The sequence below is a fragment of the Monodelphis domestica genome, chromosome 6 (genome assembly GCF_027887165.1).
Source record: "Monodelphis domestica isolate mMonDom1 chromosome 6, mMonDom1.pri, whole genome shotgun sequence".
Classification (NCBI taxonomy): Eukaryota; Metazoa; Chordata; class Mammalia; order Didelphimorphia; family Didelphidae; genus Monodelphis; species Monodelphis domestica.
Window position 1 is genome coordinate 303806466 of NC_077232.1, and position 20000 is coordinate 303826465.

Genomic DNA, 20000 nt, shown 5'->3' on the forward strand with positions numbered 1-20000 from the left:
CTGAGACAGCACACATGGTTGGCTGAAACCAGGAAAGTCAATTCTGAGCAAGCTGTATGGTATGGACCTCATTACACTCCAAATGGAATCAGCAAGACTGACTTCTCTTTTTTTTTTCCCATTTGAATGAGTTTATTTAGTCAATTTAGAACATTATTCCTTGGTTACAAGAATCACATTATTTCCCTCCCTCCCCTCCACCCTCTCTTCCAGCAGCCAATGCACAATTTCATTGGGTATTACTTATGTCCTTGAACAGAGCCTGACATATTTCCATGTTGTTGTTTACACTAGGATGTTTGGGACAATGGGTAGAGCCTTTCCTTGGTGTTAAGAGAAATCTGGATCCTATTCAGACCCTTCTTGGGTGTGTGATCTTGATTGATCCAGTAAATTTTCCAATCTGAACCTCTAGTTGCCCATCTGTAAAATGGGAATAACAATACTTACATGGCTTTCCATGGCTGTTATGGAGAAGAATGCTTTACAAACACATCTTAAAGGGCTAGAAAAATGGAAGCTATTGTTGGGTTGTGACTGAAGAGAATGACTTGGATTTTTGGATCGTACCCATGTGATTTAAGAAATTCCACCTCACTTTTTCTGTGCTTTTAACCTTGGAGAGTTGCTTGGGTCACTGAGACATCAAAGAACTTGGCCAGAACCACTCTTCATCAGAATAGGTCTTAAACCCCTGAGACCAACTCTCTTCTCCCTATTCCGTACTTTCTCTCAAGAAATTCTTTAAGCAAAGTTTAGCAGCCAGGTAGAATTTTAAGGATGAGATAAGATGCTAGTACCCTCCACCCCTTTGGGTCTCTTCCTGTGATTCAAGGGCTCTTCCCAGAATGTCCTTTTAAGAGGGGTTCCCAGGCCAATCCTGTCTCATTCCTCTTCTGATTGTTCATGGGACGTCCTCTATCATATCCCTTCACTGGGCATCTCCATCCCCCTATGTGTTCTTTTCTTTGCGTGTTCTTTTCCCCAATTAGAATGAAAGCTCCTTGGGAATAGGCACCATTTTTCTTGTATTTGTATTCCCAGTGCTTAGCGCAATGCTTGATACATAGTAAGAGCCTAATAAGTGAATGGCTGTTGCCAGACTGAATGATAATTAATATGGAGTTCTCAATTAAGAAACCAGATTAACTTTCCTTGAATGCTAGTGGAGCCATCCAAAGCATAGAATTCGAGAGCTGGATGGGAGCTTCAAGGTCATTCAGGGCCTCGATTCTAGGTCAACTCCCTCATTTTTTTTATTAAACCCTCACCTTCCATCTTGGAGTCAATACTTGCATTGGTTCCAAGGCAGAAGAGTGGTAAAGGCTAGGCAATGGGGGTCAAGTGACTTGCCCAGGGTCACACCGCTGGGAAGTGTCTGAGGCCAGATTTGAACCTAGGACCTCCCATCTCTAGGCCTGGCTCTCCATCCCCTGAGCCACCCAGCTGCCCCCTCAACTCCCTCCTTTTAAAGATGGAGAAATCATAGGATTAGTCCTGGAGGAAACTGAGACAGAAACTAGAGACACTAAATCAATCACCCTGTGACACACAAGCAATGAGCAGCTGGCATGTTCTTTTTATTTCAAATGCCCTTCTTCCCTTCCAGCATTTGTTGGTTTTGTGGAGAGGAGTCTATTTGGAAATGATCGAAGCCTGACTACACTCCATAAATCTGAGGCAGACGTGGGAGCTGCTGTGCCCAGGAGACTCGGGCGGGGGAGACTTTCAGGAGACCCAAGCAGCTCAAACTTCACTAGGCAGGCATAACCACAGAGCACCACAGCCCGAGGTTGGCAGGACATCATGGCTTCACTTAGACTACCTCTGGGTAGGAAGCCAGGGAAATTCCCTAGAGACCGGGCAGCGAGACACTTCTATCCTGCAGCCCCCCAGAGATGGGGAACCTTTGCGGAGTCCTCTCGTCTCTGCCCAGTCTGCTGGAGCTGTCAGCAGAAGGGTTCTTGGAGCCCTGCTCTCTCCCCTTTTCTCCTCCCTAGGACGCTTGTCTGGAGCTGCTACTGTGCCTGCTGGGTAGCAGCTGAGACGTGGGGAACACTTGGCTTCTTGTGTTACACCCTTGGGCTTCTGAAATGTCAAAAGTGCCAGATGGGCAAAGAGAGTCCCTGCTCTTCCATGGGCCATCCTTCTCTCTTTTCCGCCATTCTTGAGAAGAATAGCTTTGGCATTAGAGTAGCCTCTGATCTGCTGAACTGGGTTGGCTGAATCTGCCACCGGGTATGCTCCTACCTGTCGGCCAGCCAGAGTAAATACTTTTTAAGTTTGTTAAGTCATAAATCCAGTGGGAGACAGGCTCTAGAGGAACAGGAAGTGTGGTAACTGCTTGTTTTTATGGACTAAAGCTCCTTGTGGCTGCCTCTGTTGGCAAAGGCAGCAGTCATTCATTAGAAATAATTATTTAAAATTGTTCACTTTGGGATGGTTTGGCTTGGAGGAAAGAAGGATCTTTGGCACACCCTGGGGACTGTGGTAACAATGTTATGTATTTATTTTAGCCAGTTTTATGAAATGCAAACACAAGTCACCATTCTGAGAAGGATTGCATTTCTAGTTTACAAATATGAAAACTGAGGCAAAGAATGAAATAGATTGAAGAAAGTGACATTGTGGAGGTAAGCCAATCCAAATGGTCCTCCAGTCTTGTTGATTCTCCCTTTATAATATCTTTTGGTTTCATCTTCATCTTGCCATTTCTACTGGAACCACCCTAGGGATCATTTCTTACCTGGGCTACTATAATTATTCCATTATTGTTCTTTCTGCCTTCAAACTCTCCCCTTCCCATTAAATTCAAGTCAATTCAACAAGCATTCAACCTTCTATGTGCATCTCTTAAGCACCTAACAGCATGAGGCATGAGGCCCTGGTGGGAATATATATATACATACACACACATACAAATAAACAGAAAATACATGGGTAATCTCTGGTCCTGCGATCCTCAATCTTTGGGCTTAAGGAATTTGATTTGGGGCAGTCCTAAAATATCAATATCACTTTACGTTCCTTCTTGATCCACCCAAAGTTTAGTCTTAGAAATCTTTGACTATAGCTAGTGTATGTTTAAATGTGCATCTGATCTACAAACAAACATGTCTATCTTTCTATAAAGGTGGCCTCAGTTCCAGTACAAGCACTCAAGGTAACAAATTTAGGTAGAGTTCAACTTTTATTTTACCCCCCCAAAAATTACAATAATGGTGATGGTGATGATACAATTGCCAAAAAACATTGAGGGCTATTGAAGGTTGGAATCAAGGATGAAATTCATGTTCTTGTTTTTATTTTTGTAAAATTGTGATAAATTAATTTCACTTCAATAAAATATGCAGGGAGTAAACTATTTTCATTGATTACTTGATGGATGACATGAGTGGGAGAACAATGGTTTTGTAAAACGAGGGGACATTTCTACATACAATTTGAAAATCACAGCATCTACTTCTACCCAAAATGTTAAATTTAGAGAATTCAATTCAGCCCAACAGGATTTTATCTGCAAAGCACCTACTATGTGTCAGGCACTGGACTGGATGCTAGAGAGATACTTGGTTGGTTCTAGGGACCAGATGAGGCTACATCCATGGTCATCTTTTTCAGTACTGGTGCATCTTCTCTTATGTTGCACCTAAACTCTGTTGCCAGCTTCATCAGACATCACTACCCCTCTCTGTCTTGAATCTCACCAACCTGGCCTTCTTTTTGTTTCTTGCATGCCACACTCCATCTTCCACAGCCCTTACCTTGGTACTCCTTCTTTATCTGTACTTCATAGAACCCCTTGCTTCTGGTTAGACTTAGATCTGGCACCATCTTCTAAATGAAGCCCCAACCCTTGGCACCATCCTTTAACTGTTTTAGGTTGAGCAACTTCTCCCTTCAGGTTTATGCTAACTAAAGTTGTAGCCCAATCCAGATCATGGTGACCATTACCTAAGAACCTCTGGGATATTTGCCTTTCTCAATGAGTTTAGAGCCTGCCACATTCTTTTGTTTCCAATTCTTGGCCTTATATAACTAGAGGATTTCAAAATATGTGTTGATGTTCACAAATACCCTAAACTTCATGTTCTTTATTTTATTCACGTCCCATGATTTTCTCCTCTCTTCTCTCTCTCTCACACAGGGATGGTCATCATCTTGATTTTTGCCATTACCTACAAGTGTTCTACTTCCAAGATCTGGCATTCAGAAATCTGTTTCTCTACTCATTTCATCTCTTCCCATGTCTTCATCTTGCTGCCAGGCCCTCTTCCTCTCTCATTACTTTGCCAGGTCATCATTATCTCTGCTTGGGATACACTTTCTTTCCCTTCCAATCTTGACCTCTTAGTGAACCAGTTCAACTGTTTACTGTTATCTGCTCTTTAAACCCCTTTTCACCTGTCCTACTGCTAATCGAACCCCAGCCTTGGATTACTTCCATCAGATGCCACCTCATCACCTGATCAGATGCCACTGAATGGAACTAGAGGAAATCATAAAACAATCCCAACTGGGCCCACTACAAATGGATGTTGGCTAAGCTCGGTTGGGCAACTACTCTCCACAGTGGCTATTCCAAACCTTCCCTTCTTTCCTCCAGCTCTCTCTCCCCAGCTCTTCCCTCCTCTGCCTTCTCAGCTGAAAGATGCCTCATATATTATCGATAAAATTGAATCCATTCCCTGCAGGCTCGCTCTTCTCCTCTCTCCCTCATCATCTCACAAACTTTGGGCATCATCTCTTCTCATTTCCTTCTTTCTTCCAGTCTGATTTAGGAGGGCCCCTTCCCTTTGCCCTTGCTAACATGGCTATACCTACTTCTGATAACATCTGCTGTCTTCTCCAGCAGATCACCTCCCCATATCATCTTTCTATTCCCTGTTTCCTCTCTGATCTCCAAACTCTTGCTGTCTACTGGTTCTTTGCTGCTCCTTACAAGCACTAGAATATCTACAACTAAGTTTTTACACTCACCAGTGTGTTCTTTTAAACAAACCACTCTCTGCTTTGAGGGTTTTTTTAAGGCAAACTTTTTAGCAGACTGACTTGCAGTGCATTTTATGAAAAGCTTTGGGAAATGATTTCAGTTAGCCTTTATTTAAAGTACAGTGTGCTGAACATGGAGTCAGAAAGACCTGAGTTCAAATATGACCTGAAATACTTACTAGCTACCTTGGACAAATCATTTAGCTTCTGTCTGCCTTAGTTTTCTCAGCTAGAAATGGGGATAATAGCAGCACCTACCTTGCAGACTTGATGTGAGGATCAAACGAGATAATATCTGTAAAGGCTTTTATCTGCTAAGCACCTACTTTGTGTCAGGCACTAGCCTGGGTGCTGGAGATATTTGGTGGGTTCTAGGTGACAGATGAGGCTACATCTATGGCCTTCTTTTTCAGTATGGTGCACCTTCTGTCATGTTACTCCATTACTATGTTGCCAGCTTCATGAGAAATTCTCTCTATGGTCTCCATAGGAGGGGCTTTGTAAAAGCTTATTCCCTTCCCTTAGATTCATATGAAAAATATTCATTTTGTCTTCCATAATTAGCTCTTATCTCAATTATTTCAATATTATGAAGTCAGTAGAGAGTTACATCTTTGAATTGGTGACTTCCATTGTAGTCTTTCATTAAGGAAGTCAGTCCATAAGTCTCCAGAATCGTGTTGGCGAAGGTATGACACGTGTGCCCCGCTGTGCTGCTCCTTTCCTCCTCTCCACCATGCCTGAGGACATTTTTTGCATGCCCTATTCCTTTGTCCAGTAGCCCAATGAGAACACTACCTCCCTCTGCTGCCTGGGGTAATGTGGGGGGTTCACAGGCAGCTCGAAGGTGCAGTTTGGGCACATGATCTCTAAAAGTTTCATCAACGCTACTCTAGAACCTTCATGGGAAATATTTCTTCATACCAGAAGGGGGCCTCCTGCCTGATTCCTAGAATCAGATTTAGACCTGTAAGTGATCTTGGTCTCTTGGTTTAAAGTTCCCCCTTCCCATCAACCCCCCAATCTATAGACAAGAAAATAGCCAGCGATGTTAGGTAATCTGTCTCAGGTCACTCAGGAAAATAACAATGTGAGCTCCTTGAGGGCAGGGACAATCTTTCTTTATATCACCAGCACTTTGCATAGTGCCAGGCACATAGTGGGTTCTTAAAAAAAATGTTTATTAAGGGGCAACTAGGTGGCTCAGTGAATGAAGAGCCAGAACTGGGGATAGGAAGGCCTCAGACTCTTTCTTAGCTGTGTAACCCCCATTACCTAGCACTATCACTCTTTTGCCTTAGAACCAAAATCAATTCTATGACTGAAGATAAGGGTTTAAAAAAAATTATGGATGATTTAATGACTGAATAAGGGGCAAAGCAGGGAGTTAAAACTCAGATCCTCTGATTCTTATTGTTCTTGAGTTGATTTATGAAGGGCATTGCATTATTCTGAATCAAGTCCTTTTCTTCAAATGAGAAGGTTAATGATAATAGCTAGTATTTATATGGTACACATTATGTATGTTGTCTCATTTTTTTCCTTACAACAATCCTGGGAAGTAGGTGCTATAATTATTCTCATTTTACAGCTGAGGAAACTGAGGCTGAGAGATGAAGTGATTTATCTAGAATTACACAATTACTGTGTCCAAGGCAGAGGCTAAACTTAGAACTTTGTAACTCCTAAACTCCCTCTATTCACTATGACATGTAGTTGTATATTTTTGGTGTGGAGATGATTCTGCATTCTTGAAAACCATTCCAGTGAAGGACTTCTGGCCAATTCTACTATACTGAAAAAATTTCAGATTGTAGATTCAGTGGAGAACTAGACGTCTTTTTTTTTTTTTGCCAGTCTTGGGACATTTAGAGAGTTTGATTGACAGCTTGGTGTCGGGTGATAGATTCCCCCCCTAAACACAAGGAAGTATGGGAAGAAAAAGGAACTAGTCCTTTGGTTTTTTTTTAAACTTTATTAATAATGCATAAACTGGGGAAGTGTCCTCATGAACATTCTGCACTCACTCCTCCCTCCCAACTTTAATTAACTAACAAGATGCTATATACTCTGATATTTTTGTCAAGAGAGACTATATCTCCTGAATTAGTGTCAATGCCAGCACCTAATTCATCAATTTGGAAGGAAGGAAAGCCATTGTAGACAAATAACAATACAAGAAGTGTGTATATGTGTGTGTGTACATGTGTGCACGTGCACATATGTGTGTATGGATTGGCTGAGGACATCCAGTCATGGCATGTGTGTCTTGAATGAAAGAGGGAGCCAGGAGAGAACCTGGGCAGCTAGTTGGTGTAACGGAGAGAGTGCCAGGCCTGGGGTCAAGTAGATTCAGAATCTTCCTGAGTTCAAATCCAGCCTCAGACACTAGCCCTATAATCCTGGACAAGTCACTTAATCCTGTTTGTCTCAGTTTCATCATCTGTAAAATGAGTTGGGGAAGTTTTGAGATCTGAACCCACGGTCTCCCAAAGTGGAGGGTCTTTCTGACTAGGTGGAGCAGTCAGGCTAATAAGAGATGAGAGATGACTGAGTGCTCAAACCTGTGCTTAGGCATCACTCAGCATTCTGCCATTGCATAGGTTTTGTTTATTTTATAGCTTCAGTGAATACATGCTTTTCTGGCACACAGTCATTTTTCAACATACATGTTTCCATAGAACCTAACAACAGACTCGAAACCTAAGGAGATAGTCAACATAAACACTGTTGCTAAGTGCAGGGTCAGAGTGTAGAATCAACATGACACAGATTTGCCAGAAGGTTTTATGCCTAGAAAAGAGGGTCCTATCTAAGTGGGTATATAAGAATCCTTAGGTTTAATTTTGTAAATGGGATCTCCTGGTAATATTCTGGGGGGACAGTGGGGCATCTCTATTAACCCTGCAGCATGTTGCTCTCATCTATTTTTTCCTAGGGCTAAGTAAGAATAATAATCATAGCAATTTCAAAAATAAGGAAATGTTAATAAGGAAAGTCACTTAGGAGGGTTTCAGTGGGTGTTTCCATCCTTCCTGGGGGCTGCTTTGCAGTCCCCTGTTTCCACCAAACAGCATGGACTTTGATGGCTCCTGGCAGGGAAGAAAATGGCAAATCATGCCAGTAGTTTTGCCAAGTACACCCTAAATGGGGTCATGAAGAGTTGGACACAACCGAACAACAGAAGAACCTAGGCATTTGGATATTGGGGACAGTCTAGAGAGAGCAGTCCTTTCAAGCCCCAGAAAGAGAATCATTTCGTTCAGTGGGAGAATCCCCTCACTCTGTCTTGCTGTTGGTTTTTGACTCCTGTCATTTTGAGGCACTTTTTAAAGATTGGTTTGGAAGGTTTGTCAGCTGGTTTCAGCTTTTGCTGCTACTTAGCCCCCCATCTTGGCTCCACCTCTGAGAGAATCATTTGGGGATGGGGTGGAGAAGAATCTCACTCTTCTTCTTTACTGTCACTAGAGAATAACCTTGTGATCTTCAAAAAATCAGAGGATTTTGGTCTTCCCATTGATATCCCAGAAGTACCCCTAAAACAGCAGCATCTGAGAGTCAAGAAAAATCTAGATTCCCTGAAGAAAGGCAGCTTGAGGACTCTACAAGAAGCCTGGAAGAGAGCTGCACCATGCTCAAAGGGACTGTGTGCGAGCTGGCCAAAAGGAGAGATGGGCTTCTGGCAGCTAGGAGCTGAATAATCTCTATATGTGTTCTCAGATCAACCAAAGGGGAGTGTCAACAACCTAATTAATCAATCTGAACGGAGTAAAAGTCAACGGGTAGCCACTGCCATGGTGGATGCAGATCAAAACATACCATTCTTCACTTTATTTCCCCTATGAATTGTTCTCTAATGTAAGCAATATGCCTTACTTCACAACATGAAGAACGGGGAGATATGTATTATCTGATAATACCTGAACAACCTATGTCATACTACCTGTCTTCTTGGGGAGGGGAGAAGAGGGAAAAAAGAATAAGACAGAGATTTTTAAACCTAGCTAATGTGAGAATTTGTCTTGGAATAGCGTATTTATAATATCAAAATAGTAATCAAAAAGAAAAGAAGGCCAATGGATACAACAGCCCACCTCTCCTTTGGCTCCACATGGATTTGTATGAGAGTGTGGCCCTGGTTTTTTGTTTGCTTGCTTGCTTGAGTTGAGGCAATAAGAGAGAACTCAGTTTTCTCTTTTTGGACAGCTCCTTGACTTTCCTCTACGACCTTCCCCACCTGCCTTCCATTTTGTTTCCGATCTCTCTTATGCACTCACTCACTGACTGAAAAGTGTGTCATCCCATCCATGTGTCTGTGGCTATGTCCCCCGAAAAGCACAGACTGAACCCTGGTCACACCTGCTCATCCTGTGTCACTGTCGTCTGGGTCTTCTGACACCCAACCTATGGCAGTCCTTGCCTTCTTTCTCTTGACATCGTGATGCCCGTGGTGCAGGACCTGAGATCTTCAAGTATCCCAGGCTCTTCCCTTGGGACCAGCCCATTCCCTTGTCCTAGCATACACTTTTCTTTGTGAAATCCTTTACACCAGCTCTTGGTGTTTCTCTGTAAGGCAGCTTCTTCCCTTGCACCATTCATCTCTCTCATTGCCCTCTGGACTTAGGAGGACTTAGAGCCCCATGACTCCTAGCCATACAGTAATGCACACTCAGCACGAAAGGTTTTCTGTTATGTTCCCTTGACTTGTCTTTTCCTGTCCTGAACTGTAATCTTTAAGCTAAGGAAAACTCTTTGTGAACCTGAAAGTGCGAGAGGGTGAAAAGATCTTATTAATTTCTAATCTAATCATGCCCCTAGAAAACAGAGGAATGGTGGAAAGTAGGCTCTTTCTGCAATTTTTCAGGTAGTAAAGCAATTTGTTGAACAGGAAGGCTACCGGCAGATACTCAAACCACCTTATTACCGGATAAAAGCAGAGCCTGTATTATATCGGAACTCTTTATCTCTCCCGCCATCACCACAATGCTCCACACACATCAACTCATTTGAAGAAATGAACTCGTTGAATGATTATGCTTCTTCCATTCATTTTCTTTGGACAGTTAAGTAAGCACTGCCACAATCATGATCCTTACTGACACTGAAATGACCCACTGATGCTCTGCTTCTGGGGCAACTGATGGCAAGAACGGGCCCTTTCTGGGAATGGCCAAGAGGTCATTTGCATCCTTAAAAGAGAATTTCCATGGACTGGCAAAACCATGCTGGGTTTCCCATTAGCCTGCATAAGTCCTGTAGCACACGTGGATGGATGTTTTACTGTTTGCAAACTGCAGGCCATGGCCGGGCCTTACATACCAGAAGGTTAGACCCAGAAGGAGCTCTGCCCCTTTTCTGCCTCATTCTTCTACAGATCATTGCTAGCCTGCCTGTTCAGCAGATTGCTTCATTTCCTGGAGAATGCAGAGAATGTTTGCTTTGCATCATTCCTCTGTCTTCCAGGGTCAGGATTAGATTAGCTGGTAGGAAGATCCTTTAGAACTCAGGTCTTATATGATTCCTCCATAGGTAACAATAGCCAAAATGTATACAGCATTTTAAGACCTGCAAAATGCTTTACTTGTCTCAAATCATCCTCTCAACAGCCCTCGGACACACCTGCTATTGTTATCCCCATTCTATAGCTGAGAAAACAGACTTGAAGGTATCAAGTCACTTTCCCAAAGCCACATAGCTAGGAAGATTCTGAAGCAGGGTTTGAACTCAGGTCTTCCCGATTCCAAGTATGGCTCTCTACATGCCATGCCAGCTAGCTGCCATCCATCCACTTACACACTTTCTTCCGGGCTGAGTGATGGGGCGCAGGGGTCTTGCCTGTTAAGAGTTATTTTAAAAGACCAGTCGACCCCTAGCCTTAGAACTAGAAGGGACCTTGGAGGCCATCTAGTCCAACTTTATCTTACAGAGAAGGAAATGGAATAAAATACATATTTGCCTGGGGCTGATATTAAATAAACTTATCATGTATGTGGGCTAGGGGAGGAGGAAGAGGGAAGAGAGGAGAGATATAGATGAGACAGACAGGCAGACAGACAGGCAGGCAGGCAGGCCAGCCAAGAGGAGGGGAGAAGAAGAGAGGGAAGAAGGGAAGGAGGGAGAGAGAGGAAAAAAATGTGAGAGACAGTAAGACAAAGAGAAGGAAAGAGGGGAAGAGAGAGATCAGAGAGAGAGGGAGGAAGAGAGAGAAAGATGAGCGAAGGAGAGAGGGAGGAAGAGAGAGATGAGTGAGAGAGAGAGAGAGAGAGAGAGAGAGAGAGAGAGAGAGAGAGAGAGAGAGAGAGAGAGAGAGAGAAATGGGGAAGAGAGGGAAAGAAAAAAGGGGAGGGAGAGAAGGAGAGAGTCAGCTTTTGATTCTTCCTGTTTATGAAGGTAAACAAAGCCTTGGCTAAACCAAAATTTGCCATAATCCCTAAATCCTTTGTGCTTCTCTAGAATTATTTCTCTTTTCCCCTTATGGGTGTTTCTTGTGTTCTAGGAATTGATTTTAAGTACCATAATGATGTGGCTGAAGAATCTTTGGGAAATTGTCTCTCTTCCTCTCCTTCATAGCACCCTGCAGAATAGCATTATCTGAAACAGTCTCTCTTAGAGACATGCCCAACATCGGCCTAAGCAGAGCTGCCCACTCTCAAACTTTTCTGGGGGTGGGCGATTAGATGAAGTTATGAGTTTAAACACAATTGCTTTGAGCCTTAGTTAGGAAAATTAATTCTTAACACTTACTTATGTAGTTACTGGGCTCTCTGCTTTCATTTCCATTTCTGCCTCTCTCTAGTTAGCCCCTGGACTCTTTGTGGTTGGGGTTCAATTCATTTTATTTGAAATCTGAGTAATCAAGTAGCAGGGTTGTTTGTATGGTATTTGGATGGATGGGTATTGTTGGTGGGGGCAGGAACAGGAACTGAGCTAAGAGCAGACCTCTTCCTTGGGCTTCCTCTAGGGCCTGAGTATGGTGTAGATAATCCAGGGTTGAAATTTAGTAATATGGATGAGCTGAGGTAGGACAAGGATGCAAGGTGTTCGAGGATTTTGATTGGTGTTCAATTGTTTTCAGTCATGTCCAAATCTTCACCATTCCATTTGGAATTCTCTTGGCAAAGGTACTGTCATGGTTTGCCATTTCCTTCTCCATCTCATTTGACAGATGAGGATGCTGAGGCCAACAGGGTTAAGTGACTTGCCCACAGTAACACAACCAGTAAGGGTCTGAAGCCAAATTTGAATTCAGATGCATTTTTCTGATTCCAGGTTCAACAATCTATTCACCATCCCTTCAGAGATGGAGAATAACATATAATTGAGGTCAGAGAGGAATGGAGTCAAAGGGAAGATGAAGAAAGACTTAGAGTGAATGAAGCATATTGAAAGAAATTCAAGTTTAGGAGATTGTGATCAAAAAGGAACTTTGACTCAGTCTTCTGCCATATTGTTTTTGTCAAATAGTGAGTTCTTATCCTCACATCCTTGGGTTCATCAAACACTAGCTTGTTGAGGTCTTTTACCCAAGTCTATTCCATTGATCCACCCTTTTATCTCTTAGCCAGTGCCAGATTGTTTTTGTAATCACTACTTTATATAGTACAGTTTAAGATCCAGTACTGCTAGACCACCATCCATCACATTTTTTTCGTTAGTTCCCTTGATATTCTTGATCTTTTGTTCTTCCAGATGAACTTTGTTGTAATTTTTTCTTGTTCTATTAAAAATTTCTTGGTAGTTTGATTGGTATGGTACTGACTACATTAATTTAGGTAAGATTGTTTGACCCTGTCTTCTAGATCGAGTTAAACCTTTAACAGATGATGTTGACATTAATCAATTAATATGAATTATGCACCTACTCTGTGCCAGGTGCTGTGCTAAGTCCTGGAGAGTGAAAAGGAGGCAACGTTCCTGCTCTCAAGGAACTCACAATTCAATGGGCATCCTTGTGGATAAATGTGATAGAATGATGGAAATGGGTCAGGGGAGTTGAATGAAGCCAGTAGGTTTGTGAGGACAACACTGTGATTTGTCCTTTGCTTCAGAGAGGACCAGTGACTTGAGTGAGTTGGGAATTCAGTGAGGCAGAATTGCCCAAAGTTGTCAGAGAGTCATCCAAGTCCAAAGGCAGGGCAAAAGGCAGGATGACTAGGGGTGGCCTGATATGCAGTGGATACATCCACAGCTCATGTGTCAGCTCCCTTCATGGACTTTGGAAAAGATGGTTCTCATCCACCCATTCCACTGGAGGAAGTCTTTTGTCTATCACATGTTTGTAATAGACATCCTCCCAACTCAAAGCTGAGACTGAGTCCCATTGGTTACCTGGTTTATCCTGGCTGCTGAGACAGTTTTGCCAACGTGTGGCTGCTACAGCTTGGAGCCATAGGTGAGAGCTAGGTAAAAGGAAGACAGGAAAGGTGGAGGGGCTTAGTAGCCCTTCACAGCAGAGGTGCTAGGCCTTCCTGGAAATCCCATATACCCCTTCAGGGACAACTGTGTACATACTGAAGACCCCAACTGTGTGAAGACAGGGGCTGGGGAGGAAGGGGAAACTGAGAAATGGACTGAAATCCTTGAGCAGTGAAGGGAATTATCTGCTAGGTGCATCTAGAAAGGTCCCAGAGATAGCAGAGGGTTGGTCTGGAAGTACTGGTAGTGAAGAGCAAGGAGTCCACCTAGTCTAGGCCCAACCTTTTAGCAGGCATGAAGAGGGCTGGCGCCTTCTTGGGGGAAGCCATGTTTGCATGTGTAAGAAGATGGAAAGAATTAAAGAAGAAGAGATTTAAGGGGAAGAAACAATAGAAAGGGGTTTCCAGAGGTCAAGAGGACTAGAAAGGAAGAGCAGGAGAAGGATTTTGTTGTGATAACTTCTCTGCAGTCTACAAGCCTTTTCTTCATCTCCAGTGATATTTTTGCCATTCTTTCTACACCTTTGCAATCAAGGCATTAAATATTTAGTATTTATTGATTTTTTACTGTGTATCAGTTCCAAGGCAGAAGAGTGGTAAGGGCTAGGCAGTAGGGGTTAAGGGACTTGCCCAGAGTCACCCAGTATCTGCTTTGATTTGAACCCAGGATGTCCCATCTCTTTGCCTGGCTTTCAATCCACTGAGCCATCTTGTTGCTGCCTACCAAATTCTTTATTGAGATTTCTCTACCTCTCTGGTCTCCACAACAAATGTTGGCACCTATGAGGACTGCAAGATAAAAAACCCCAAATATTCAATGAAGTTATTGTCCTTCTTGACCTCTGCAGCCTTGGACATTGTCAATCATCCTCTTCTTCTAGATAGACTCTTTTCTAGGCTTTCCTGATTCTTCTCCTCCTCCTCTCTGTCTGAGTAACATGTCTGCTTTTCCAAGAAAAACCTTTCCATTTAACTCCAACTTTTCTCTCTCTCTCTCTGGATTTCGCCATCTATCAGGAATGTCAAGAATGATATGATTCAGTTCCTCCAGTTCCATTTAAATCGATGTTGATAGAGGAGCCAAAAAAGAATGATTCTTAACCCCTTTCTTCCTCCTTTCTAATACTTGGCCATCATTGCTTCAGAAGTTGGAGCAGCCCAGAACTAAAGGAAGCCATTTTGTACTCTTCTCCCCTCCCTGCTCCTCAATTTTCTTCCCTCTTTTATTTCCTTATATTCTTGTAGGCAAAGATTTCATTGCCACAGTAAGCCCCTCCATATTGGACTAGTCTGGCCCACAGAAAGTAGACAGTCTGGTGCCAGAACCATTCTGAGAGCCCCACCTTCCTTGGTTGGACCTGCTACACTGGCTGGCATCACTTCGAGAGTCCAGGGCTGCCCTGTGCCCTGAAGTGATGTCAGAGCTGGCTTTGAGAATATTGACTGTAAATAAACACAGACATGCACAAATAGAAGAGGGATCAGAAGGGCTTTAGCAAATGTTAATAAGCTGACAATGTGTTAGAGTTTAAATGTTGACTTTGATAAAGTGTGAATACTTTGGATATGAATGGTTTTATTGAGGGTTTGAATGCTTTTTTTATTGGCTTCTTGTTGGAATCATCATGTTCTTAAGAAAAATATACATTAGAAAAAGAAATGTAACATATGGTGGCATGATGTTTTTGCATAACTAATAGCACAAGAGGGCATTTGTGGGCATATGTCATGGATACCTTTGGAAGTCCAGTGAAGCCTATGGATCTCTTAGAATAATGTTTTTTAATGCAGAAGGCCAAACTGATAGGATTGCTTAGGGAACCAATTATACTGATAGTTTCTACATTCAATAAAACTTTATTTAAAAATCTGACAATCATTCATGCTCAAGAGCTGTATTAAAATGGTCCCACTGACCAGCATTTGATGGATCCCTGAGTGGGGGAACATCCTTCAAGCTCTCTGTAGCTAACTATAGCTTCCCTTTTCCCCTCAAGTGCCCCAAACAAACAAAATACATCCAGACCAAAGCAGCTTTCTCTTCGTGCTTATTTGTAGACAATAGGTGAGCAGCAATATAAGACAGGAACTGAATGAGCATGTAAACATACTAGATACTCTCCCTGGAAGGAGAGAAAAGAGGAGTCTTCCTTTTTCAGCTGCATATACATATACATACATACATATAAATATACATATACACATTGTCACACACACACATATATGTATGTATGTATGTTGATTTTGTTGTGTCCAATTCTATATGACCCCTTTGGGTTTTCTTGGCAAAGATGCTGAAGTGGTTTGCCATTTCCTTTTCTAGCTCATTTGGTAGATGAAGAAACTGAGGCAAAGTGGTTTAAGTGACTTGCCTAGGGTCACACAGTTACTAAGTGTCTGAGACAGGATTGGAACTCAGATCTCCCTGATTCTAGGACTGACATCTCATTCACAGTGCCAACTAACTGCCATATCTCTTATCCCATCCATCTATCAAATCTACAGTGGTCTTGGATCCCTGGGAGCTCCTCCTGCCTCTTTGGGTTTTGGTTGTGTCTCCAAATTCTCCTCTCCTAATCCTGAGCTTACTTATCACCTCTTGTGAGATTTCCAGTTTCCTCCTGCTCTGCTTCTAAGATGAAAGCAGGCCAGCAGGCACTGGGGACTTCCTACTTGTCTGCAGGCCCTGATCTCTGGTGCCCAGCTCCAGAAGACACTTGGCTGTCAGGTCAAATAGGGCACCAAGTGCCCTTCATTCCTTAAAGGATTGTTTTCAGCTGTGAGGTCAGCAAAAATGGAAGAAGCAGAAATGGTCTAGAGCCTGGTAGGTTACCTCTGAGCACACTTTTGTCCACGAGAGGAAGTTGAGTGAGTTTGGTGTCTGCTTTAGGTGGTCCAAGATCCACCGTCAGAGGCTACTTGTTCTCTCTAGATGGCATTTCATTCTCATCTCCATGGATTTTCTTTTTTTTTTTTTAAAAACAATATTTTATTTGATCATTTCCAAACATTATTCATTGGAGACAAAGATCATTTTCTTTTCCTCCCCCCTTCCCCCCTGTCCCATAGCTGACGCCCGATTCCACTGGGTATCACATGTGTTCTTGATTCGAACCTATTTCCATGTTATTGGTATTTGCATTAGAGTGTTCATTTAGAGTCTCTCCTCAGACATGTCCCCTCAACCCCTGTAGTCCAGCAGTTGCTTTTCCTCGGTGGCCCACAGTTTGTCCTCTGCTTGTGGATAGTGTTTTTCTCTTAAATCCCTGCAGATTGTTCAGGGACACTGCATTGCCACTAATGGAGAAGTCCATTTCATTCAATTGTACCACAGTGTATCAGTCTCTGTGTACAATGTTCTCCTGGCTCTGCTCCTTTTGCTCTGCATCACTTCCTGGAGGTTGTTCCAGTCTCCATGGAATTCCTCCACTTTATTATTCCTTTGAGCACAATAATATTCCATCACCAACATATACCACAATTTGTTCAGCCATTCCCCAATTGATGGGCATCCCCTCATTTTCCAATTTTTGGCCACCACAAAGAGAGCAGCTATGAATATTCTTGTACAAGTCTTTTTCCTTATTATCTCTTTGGGGTACAAACCCAGCAGTGCTATGTCTGGATCAAAGGGCAGACAGTCTTTTATCGCCCTTTGGGCATAGTTCCAAATTGCCCTCCAGAATGGTTGGATCAATTCACAACTCTACCAGTGTCCCTACTTTGCCACATCCCTCCAACATTCATTACTTTCCTTTGCTGTCATGTTAGCCAATCTGCTAGGTGTGAGGTGATACCTCAGAGTTGTTTTGATTTGCATCTCTCTGATTATAAGAGATTTAGAACACTTTTTCATGTGCTTATTAATAGTTTTTATTTATCTGAGAACTGCCTATTCATGTCCCTTGCCCATTTATCAATTTGGAGAATGGCTTGATTTTTTTGTACAATTGATTTAGCTCTTTGTAAATTTGAGTAATTAAACCTTTGTCAGAGGTTTTTATGAAGATTGTTTCCCAATTTGTTGCTTCCCTTCTGATTTTAGTTATATTGGTTTTGTTTGTACAAAAACTTTTTAATTTGATGTAGTCAAAATTATTTATTTTGCATTTTGTGACTCTTTATGTCTTGCTTGGTTTTAGTCTTTCCCTTCCCAAAGGTCTGACATGTATACTATTCTGTGTTTGCCTAATTTACTTATAGTTTCCTTCTTTATGTTCAAGTCATTCACTCATTTTGAATTTATCTTGGTGTAGGGTGTGAGGTGTTGATCCAAACCTAATCTCTCCCACACTGTCCTCCAATTTCCCCAGCAGTTTTTATGAAATAGTGGATTTTTGTCCCAAAAGCTGGGATCTTTGGGTTCATCATAGACTGTCTTGCTGAGGTGACTTGCCCCAAGTCTATTCCACTGATCCTCCGTTCTGTCTCTTAGCCAGTACCAGATTGTTTTGATGACTGCTGCTTTGTAATATAGTTTGAGATCTGGGACTGCAAGGCCCCCTTCCTTTCCATGGCTTTTCTTAACTGTCCTTCATGTTGGGAATGGGCTTCTTCACTCCCATATCTTGGAATCTCTAGCTTCTATCAAGGTTCATCTCGAGGACTTTCTTCATTACCTGGGTGTTGGTGACTCCCCCACTCCCATTTTTTTTATATATCAAGTATATAGTCATTAATTAACTGATATGTATACTTTTTGGGGGCAGGGAAAGCAAAACATTTCTATTTGTAACACAAAAACAGCTTGGTATTTGTCGTGGTGCCTGACACATAGTACGTATTTAATAAATGCACGTTGGTTGACCATCACACAGAAAGACCATGATAAAGAAAAATCTGTTCTAGAAATTTCTGTTCTTTTCCTCTTATTTCATTCTTTCCCCTCTCTCCCTAACTCATTTCTTTTTTTGAAATCTTGACTCCTATCCATTACTCAGCTGGAAGCTCATTCTATTCTGGGACCATTCCTAGGGCTATACCACCTCAAGACATTGGTCATCAAAAGAACATTTTCAAGGGGCAGCTAGGTGGCACAGCATAGAGAGTTCAAGGCTTGGAGTTGGGAGAACTTGGGTTCAAAACTGGCCTCAGACCCTCCCAAGCTGTATGACCCTGGGCAAGTTGCTGAACTCCATTTTCCTTTAGCCTTCTGTCATAGAGCTGTTATTAAGGCAGAAATAAGGATTTAAAAAAATAAATTTTCAGAAATACTTAGTACTGTAGAGTTAAAGTACTGCCTATAAAAGTGGGCTAAGTCACCTCTTTGGCATCCATTAAAGGTGATGTCTGAGGGGATTGTGTTTGAAAAAGCAGCAGATTTGGTGTTAGAATGACTGGGATTTCATTCTGGTATTCTATTCAGAGTCCCTTCACTTGTCTCTGAGTTTAGTTTTCTCCCCTTTAAAATGTGGGTGGTAGGTCCCCAACATCTCCGAAACCTAGGACGACATCCTCACTGTCTTGTCAGGGTGTATGGTAGCAGTGGCCCAGCAATCACTGGTCCCCCTGTTTTTGTTTCTTTTTCACAGTTAAACTACAACTTCAGGCAGAAGAGAGAGGAGTGGTGTCTATTAAAGGAGTATGTGCCAATCGCTATCTTGCCATGAAGGAAGATGGAAGATTATTGGCTTTGGTAAGTAATGTTTCTTTCTTTTATCAGATGTTTTCTTTTCTATATTCAGAAGTAGCAGCAGTTGTCACAACAGAAAATAGTTTATTACCAAATTTGGAAAGTTTCCTTATCTTAAACAGTTGTATCAGAATTGATTTATATGGATATTTTTGAGGGGGTAAAGATAGAAAGAAACATCCCAGACCTGGAATTGAATGGTAATTTCACCATTTATTATCTGTGGACTTGCAGAACTCATTTCCCATTTATGGGCCTTATTTTCCCCCATATATAAAAAGAAGAACTTGGTCCTAGTTGTGTGACCCTGGACAAGTCACTTAACCCTGTTTGCCTAGCTCTTGCCTTTCTGACTTACAGTTGTGACTAAGACAGAATTAAGGGTTTACTAAAAAAAAAAAGCAAAAAGGAATTGGACTAGTCCTCTCTTAAGTTCCCTTCTAGCAAAGGAAGAGAGAGGAACTGCCTCGTATCCTCTCTTTCTTATGTTGTGGTAAGAAAAGCTACTGATACTTCAGAATACACCTCAGCGAAAGATTATTCCATACATTGCTGCAAGCCATGACAGGGAGAAGCAACGGCTGGCACAGGGAGGCTCTGTGGAGTGAGCGGGCTTCTGAAAAGGATCCATTTCTCACACATGTGGAGTATACAGAAAATGTGTCCCATCCGAGTACACAATCTCAAAATTGGGGTTGCTTTGGGAGCAATGTGTTGTATTTAAGGAACGGGGGAGTCTGGCTAGGTCATTATAGGATCCTAGAGTTTGGGATCATACATCTAGAGTTGCAAGTGACCTTAGAGACCTGCCCATCTCCCGTATTTTTTAGAGAAGGAAACTGAAGCACAGCACAGTTGAGTGACTCGTTCCAGGGTCAGACACTTAAGACGTGTCAAAATTGTTTTTTGAACCTTGATCTTCTGATTTCTAGTCTGGTTCCCTGTCTACTCCTCTGTAGTGC

At 42.3% G+C, this 20000-nt stretch overlaps 1 protein-coding gene across 1 annotated transcript in view; it reads left to right on the forward strand.

Moving 5' to 3' along the window:
• Nucleotides 1-20000, forward strand: part of FGF2 (fibroblast growth factor 2) — a 59072-nt gene that overhangs the window by 30831 nt on the left and 8241 nt on the right. Inside the window, exon 2 of the mRNA NM_001033976.2 lies at nucleotides 18938-19041. Within this exon, the coding sequence (NP_001029148.1) occupies nucleotides 18938-19041 (104 nt within the window). The remainder of the gene's footprint in view (nucleotides 1-18937; nucleotides 19042-20000) is intronic.